Raw genomic sequence first — 7613 nt, 5'->3', positions numbered from 1 at the left:
TTAGAAAATTTTCCTTAGAAAATTTTCCTTAGAAATACCGCAATGCCAGGAGTTTTCCAAAACATTATCTAGTAATTAATTTCGTTGCTTGGAGAGCACAAAAAGTCTTGCTGGATACAACAGAAATACCAGCGCATACAGCGTGATCGATGAGGAAGATGCTGGAATTTTTTGAAAATAAAATCATGTCAAGAGGACTGTGGCATGCAGTATCAGACGTTTTGCCGCCATCAGAGATGTTAATGCGTGAGATGTGTCTAAAACAAAACCGCGGACTATCGACAAGCCTGAAGAGGAACATCGAAGGCGTGTAAAAGATAAATGAGGAGATGTTAATGAGCTCTTGTAAAAATACGATAAAAAAATTAATAAATGTATTCAAATTCAAGGATGGTATATTCAACAATATTTATAATTACTTCTTGCAAAATATGGATTAGTCGTAAGTTATCGGTCCTTATCTGTTTTGACAATCGAATTAAACAATCGGTCCTTTTCACAGCCATCAAACTTTGAAGGGGGAAGTTTCGATCATATCATTATATGCTAAAAAAGTTGAATTCCAGTGAGAATGTAAACACAATGCAAACACGAATATGTGCCCTTAAACCTCAAATGAATGTGAACTATCCCAACCTCTCTATAAAAGTGATCGCTCAAAGTAGTTTCCACTGTTCCTCATAATTTGTTTCGGCCATAACGCAATTGATAAGTTGTTGAAATAAGAAAAATAAACTTTTTATATTTTTTATTTCATTGTGATAAGATTGTTTTCGCTGGATTTTTGAGATTCCTCCGAACAAAATGATATCGAATTATACTTTCGAAATATGGATGGTTCGATTAACTGCACGGTGCACTCGGACATAACATTCCGAGATTACATTGAATACTGATGAATACGTTGGTTAGCTTAGAGGAGGATAGTGGGCCATCCTTTAGGAAATGGCTGTTATTTGGGCGCGAGAGAATGACTTTTTACATAGCAATAAACAGTGCCTTAAACATCAGAAGCCGATTTTACTTAGCCCACAGTTATTTATAAGACAGAGAAGCGCCGTATCGGGTAGTTTCGGTGTCGCAATAACTGCATCAGATGTAGGCAATACGCAGCTATGATCAATTCGTTTTTCGACGAAGTACAAATGCCTTTAATAGGTATTTAATTCCTTTAATCCTTAAAGGACTTCCTTAAAGAAAATTCCTTAATTTCCGGAACTCTAATTTTCCAGCTAGTACTGCAATTGTCCTATTTGTCATTACGTTAGAAGGTATGAGGAATACGATATTCTCAGGAGGCACAGATAATTGTGCAGTTTTATATTTCTTAAGCACCTAAAAGCATTGGCTCGGGGAACGATGCTGCCAAACAGACGGCTTGAGACGTTCGGAGGGTGGCGGAAGCAGAGGCGTGGGACCGGTGGTGGTTCCGGCTGGTCGAGGAAAAAAGAGGGCACCGAGCAGTTGAAGCGGTCTCCCAAGTTGGAAGGCTTGGAGGAACCGTGGTGGACTCCCTCTCACATATAGGATGACATAAAAGGATCATCATACCTGGGAGGCACTGGGGCCTCCGCGAACTTGAAACGATGATCCAGGGAGTGGTGGCACTAGGAGTAATGGTTTCTCCTAACGTCCAAGTTAGCTTGACACGGATAGGCTTCCATAATGGAAGAAAACGCGCGGGGATGCACCGGCCGTAATTCACAAAAGGACTCGGGGCACTCCTGCTTCTCAGAAAAGCAGCGGGGTGTCCATGGAGATTTCTTCACGCTAAAAAGCAAGTTTTATATTTAAAGCAGCTCGCTGTTGAGTGCCGAAGCGTGCAGACGTGTGTTTAGTGCTCTGTAAAGTTCGTAAAACAACACATGTCGCCCATCCGTCGGAAGTGAACACAGCCAAGTGTTTCCTATCTTTTAGTGAAAAATTCCTACGCTCCTAACCTCAACCCGAATCCTAGCCTCATAGCCTCTCGACTAGTTATTCAACTGGAATTAACTAGCTCGATGATGGCCCAGGAATCACAACCAGGCTCTCCTGAGCAAATCCAACAAATCCCCCTGTACTAATGACACCAAAAACTCTAAAAAGCGAAAAATAGAAGCATCAAAAATAAACACAAACGCCACCCAGAACGAACAGTCAACAAACTACGTAACCACATACAACAGATACGCCATATTGGAATCCACAAACGACTCCATCGAAATTGCAGACCCACCAACAAACCAACACACCCAAAGAAATTCCCCTCTCCCACCAATATTTGTTGATGATGTCATCGACATACAAACGATGATTAAGTCCATAGAGAGAGATATCTGCAAAGAGGACTACAACTTAAAAACAAACAACAACAAAGTAAAAATCCTGCCGACAAACTCTGACGCATATAGAAGACTCACAAAACTACTTAAGTTTCCGAGTGGTTCTACACAACATCCACCACTCAGCAAACATAGATGAACTGAAATTCGAACTTTTAAAACACGGCCACGAAGTAATCAACGTTAGCAACATAAGGCATAGAATCTTGAAAGACCCGTTATCCTTATTTTTTATTGACATAAAACAAAAGCCGAACAATAAGGAAATATACAACATCAGTCGTCTAATGAACTCAATAGCAAAATTCGAACCACCGCTTGTTAAAAAAGATAGTGCAATGTAAAGGTGACAAAGGTACGGTCATACGCAAAAATACTGCAATCATACCTTCCGCTGCGTTAAATGTGCAGGTACACACCCCACTGACCAGTGCACTAAATCACTGGAAACCCCAGCGAAGTGCATCCACTGTCAAGGTGACCATCTTGTTAACTACAAAGGCTGCTCAGCCTACAAAACCTTATATATGTCGGAGATGAAAGGACATCGGAGCCTTCCCTTTGGAACTTCGGGAAAATCCCTTAACACCGTGTTGAGGTGGTCACCACTTATAAGAAAACTCTACATCTGGTCTTTTTAGTTTCTCAAGCACTGAAGCCATCGACAGCGCGTAGACAAAAGACTGCGACGAAGTCAGACCATAAACAGTAGACAGGCGACGTTGGCTTCGGGGTTTTCAGTTATTGGGTAACACAGCTAGCGTGCGGATCTGGACCAGCTCAAATTGTATTCTTATTTATAATTACACTTATATTTAAATATATTTTCTGCCTTACAATTTATCCACTAGTTTCCTCTGATTACACATCGAATAACCTCAACACACCGTAATCTAGATTCTATCATAGGCGTAATTAAACAATTGTCGTCTTTCGATCCGATTGTATTTGTTCAAGATTTGTGATAATGAGCTTGGGCTCGAGGCGATAGCCAGTCGCCGAACGTAGCCGCGGTCACGGGATGAACGCTTTGCCTAACAAAGGTATGAAGTAATTCTATAGCTCTCCTTAAAAGAAATATCTCTGGCGGCACGCGACAGTAAACATTCCAACGGTCTCTGTCCCGTGGCTCGCCACACGCAGACCCTATTCTTCGAGTAAGATGATTGCCAGATGTCGCTGCGTCTCATGTTCATGTTACATGTTCAGCTAGCCTGAGAGCCCGTTATAAATCTTAAGATATAGCTAACTAATGTCCTTCAAACAAACAGTCTTTGTCCCAACTACGAGAAGATAGAGGAGACCTATTTTTCAACGAACGACGTCTCCCACTAGCAACTTTCCCTCGAGGGCGGCTAGCATCTTTTCTAACCACCGATATGGAGATGGACCAATTAGCAGCAACGTCAATTTCCCATACTCTCTGAACGAAGGCTATCCTCGACGAATCCGATGATTTCGTGTCCTTAGACACACCCCATTATAGTTTTCCTCTGTGGCATCATCGCGACGAAAAGTCATTCTCTCGCGAGATCGTATTAGCGACTTACTTAGCGTCTGTACGTTCAGTAGATATTCCACGTTTTAACAAAGAGTCCGACTTAGATTTTGTGAGCATGTCCATTCATCATCCCGTTGACCGCGGATTCGTTATTGAACCTAGGATCATTGTCATTAGTTTCTCGAGTATCTAATTACCACGATTACTTGTCCAATTCTATAATAATCGTGTTTGCGCTAGTCAATGTCTTCTCTATTGCATAACGACCCCGTCGGGAACACGAGTGGCTTACCAGGCTCGACCCGACGGTCATCACGCTACTGGAAGAACGGTGGGGGGAACCCCAGGTACCCCCTTGTGCGGTAAGAGCTACTGGGGAGAAGGAGAAGGGCAAGGTAAAGAAGGCGATAGTGGGAGGAGAGAAACCGAGGATGGTTTCTGATGTAAAGCTGAATGAGAGCGTGACAATCTCGGTTATTCCGAGGAAAGATGGGGGGGGGAGTTAGGATTTCTGCCGCTTTAAACCGAGTAAGAGGCTTCAGAGGAGCCCTCCGATTAGTGAAAGGACGGAGGTAGGAGTGGTTGAAGAATCGGAGGGTCCCTTGGGTATTAGAGAGAGCGACCACAGTACGCCGGTAACAGGGAAAGGACTGGCCTACCCTAAAATGCTGGCCAGGAGGGTGGCAGAGAGAAATGTCAGTGTAAAATCTGCGAAATCGGCTATGGCTAGTGAAGCCGAGGATAGTGCGAGAGATGATACGCAGACTAGCGACGTTGATGACAAGGACCTTTTGATCTCCAGGGCTGAGTTGAAAGGGCTCACACAAGCCATGGCAAGAGTGGTTAAAATGTTCAACGTGGTAATGAAAAAGTTAAAATTGGACGAGGAGATGGACGAGGGGATAAGGGAGATAGGCAACATGATGAAAGGCATCTTGTCTTCCTTGCAGCAGTGTGGGGAACACATGGAAAAAAAGAAGAAGGAGAAGGAGAGAGCCTGTCGAGGTTGAAAACAGGGCAGACAGGGCAGAGATGGAGAGGGAACTGATGATAGCCAAGGGCGAATATCCAAAAAGAAAAGTAGTATCGCCGGCTGAAAGTACGGGAGTTGAGGAGTATAAGAGGCCCCGAAGAGGAGAGGTCACATACGCCGAGGCGTGTGGGAGGGAGAACAGAGCGATAAGGGGTGACTTCAGTGAGGACTCCGAAGGATGGACGAGGGTAGAAAAAAGAAGGAGGGAGAGGAGAGCTCCCTTAGAGCAAGCCACCCCGATGGTGCGCCCGGGAAACAACCGGCAGGTTGGTACCGAAGAGAGAGGTGTACCAAGAAACAGGAGGAGGAAGGAAGCCATTCTAATCAAGGTGTAGGAAGGTTGCGAAAGGCTTCAGGTTTATAAAAGGATAGTGGCGGTGAGGAGTTCATTGGAGGAACCCACGGGAGTCCGTAGGACGAGAGCGGACCATATCCTAATTGAATTCGACAGGACAGTGGTGGTTAGCGAGGCGGCGGCTAAATTGAGAGCCGCCTTGAGTGATAGTATGGAAGTGGCCGCTCTGGTGAATAGGGCGACCCTACAAATAAGGAACATTGATCCCCTCACCAGCAAGGAAAAGCTGGTGAATGATATCAGGTCGCAGTGGGGAATCGAGGAGAATGTAAACGTAGAAGTTAAATCTATAAAAACGGCACCATGGGGCACGCAAGTGGCGGTGGTGGTCCTCCCGGCGTGTGGAGTGCCTAGCGATGAGAGAGAGAGGAGGTTGAAAACCGGATTAACTATAGCTCCTGTAAGATAGTTAACCAATGTTCAGCATTGTTATAGGTGCCACATGTTGGGGCATGTGGCGGCAAGGTGTACCGTTGCATGCCCTGGCAAAGAGTTGAGTAGGAGATGCGGCAGCGCTGAGCATATAATAAAAGAGTATAATAAAGAGCCGAGATGCGCCATGTGTTTGAAACATGGTGGCATTAATGTAAGGCATATAACGGGTTCGTTGGCGTGCCCTATGGAGCGCTTAGGTGTTAGGAATATTAGACGTGGGCCCAATTAGGGTCCTACAAATAAATTTAAATAGATGCAAGCTTGTGCAAGACCTGATGATGCAGTGCATATGCGAAAGCAGGGTGGACATAGTGGTCATCTCTGAGCCCTATAGGCAGTTGCCTTATTGGTTTAATGACGAGGATGGAGATGCATCAGTATGGGTCACCCTGTTTAATGGAAAACATGCGGCGAGCGAGACCCTGATAAGAAATGTAGGGATTGTAGGGGTCAGGCTCTGTGACGTGTTTTGCGTCAGTAGGTATTGTTCCCCTAATAAGGGTAAGGAACAGTTCAACGATTATTTGAAGGAACTGGAAGGGGTCATAAAGAAGGGGAGGAAAAGAGCACCGGCGATTATGGTTGCAGGTGACTTTAATGCGAAATCCTCGGTGTGGGGGGGGGGGGGCTCTAAGACGGAACGTAGGGGGACATGCCTGCTGGACGTTATAACGAGAAACGAACTTATACCTATTAGGACGACGGGAAGCTACTCCTTCCTGAGAAATGTAGGGACTAGTTTCCCGGATATACTTAGTATTAATAGACGAATGAGGCTGAGTTGGAGGGGGAGTAGGGTCCTAGATTGGTACTCAGCCTCTGACCATTTTTATATTCAGCACAGGTTTAGGGATAATATTAAGCGGGTGGAGGGTGGCGCTTTTAAATATTTAACGAGAGAGATGGATGTTGAGGGTTTTTTAAATAAATCTGACGTAGTTTATAACGGAAATGGTCTTAAGTTTGACGAGACGGCATGCGGCGAACGACTACAGAAGAGTCTGGAGCATACGTGTGCCGTGGACTTGAAGAGGAGATACCTGGCGAGGGCGAAGAGGAGCGCCAACTATTGGTGGAGTGATGAGCTCGCTACGTTAAGGAGCGAAACGCTAAGAGCTAGAAGAAGAGCCCAGCGAGCGGTGACTACCCGCAAGGATAATGCCGAGGTCCTGGTGGCCAAATTCAAGGATGCTAGGAGGCGATTGAAAAGGGCGATCGGGCGTAGCAAGGAGGAGAGTTGGAAGGGGTTCTGCGCCACCTTAGATCAGGATCCATGGGGCAGGCCGTATCCTGTAGTGAGGAAGAAAATGATGCGATCGGCGCCAATGGAGCCCCTGGGAAGAGATAGGGTGGTGGGTATTCTGGAAGACCTTTTTGTCACCAGGCAGAAACCGTGACAGAGGATGCAGGAAGAACTACGGATCCCATGTGGGGCACCCGACGGAGAAGAAAGATTGGAGATCTCGGAAGAGGATCTAAAGATAGCCGTCGGAAAGTGTGACCCAAGGAAGGCGGTTGTTGTGGAGGGAATCTCTGGTGATATCGTTAGGATAGTGGCGGAGCGAAGAACGAGGGTGCTCCTGGACGTGCTCAACGGTATTAACAATAGAGGAAAAATACCGGCGGTATGGAAGGTGGCTAGGGTAGTCCTCATACCCAAGCCAAATAGAGACCCGACAACGTCATCGGCGTATAGGCCGATTAGCATACTGCCGGCGTTGAGCAAGGTGTGGGAGCATACGCTGAAAATGCTTATCGAGAGGAGCGTTAGTCAGGATCCCTTCCATAGAGACCAGTATGGTTTCAGGAGAAGGAGGGGGACTCTTGAAGCCCTGGATAAGACGGTCGCAGTTGCTGAGGAGTGTAGAAGAAAGGGCCTGGTGTGTGTTCTGGTCGCCTTTGATGTGAAGAACGCCTTCAACACCCTAAGGTGGGAGAGGATAATAGAGGAGGTTCGAAGGAGAC

At 45.8% G+C, this 7613-nt stretch overlaps 1 protein-coding gene across 1 annotated transcript; it reads left to right on the top strand.

The window, feature by feature from the left end:
• The first annotated feature begins 5926 nt into the window (after positions 1-5926).
• Positions 5927-7045, top strand: LOC138179091 (uncharacterized). The gene has a single exon (XM_069111528.1). It carries the CDS (start codon positions 5927-5929, stop codon positions 7043-7045), a length of 1119 nt encoding a protein of 372 aa, XP_068967629.1.
• The last annotated feature ends 568 nt before the right edge of the window (positions 7046-7613 follow it).

This window comes from Bombus flavifrons, chromosome 4, assembly GCF_040668555.2.
Source record: "Bombus flavifrons isolate JBK064 chromosome 4, iyBomFlav1_principal, whole genome shotgun sequence".
In the NCBI taxonomy this organism is placed as follows: Eukaryota; Metazoa; Arthropoda; class Insecta; order Hymenoptera; family Apidae; genus Bombus; species Bombus flavifrons.
This window is presented reverse-complemented; position numbering and strand designations above follow the sequence as displayed.

What these genes read in the sequence shown, in the direction of transcription:
- LOC138179091 (XM_069111528.1), top strand. Translation starts at nt 5,927, where the DNA reads ATGCAGTGCATATGCGAAAGCAGGGTGGACATAGTGGTCATCTCTGAG.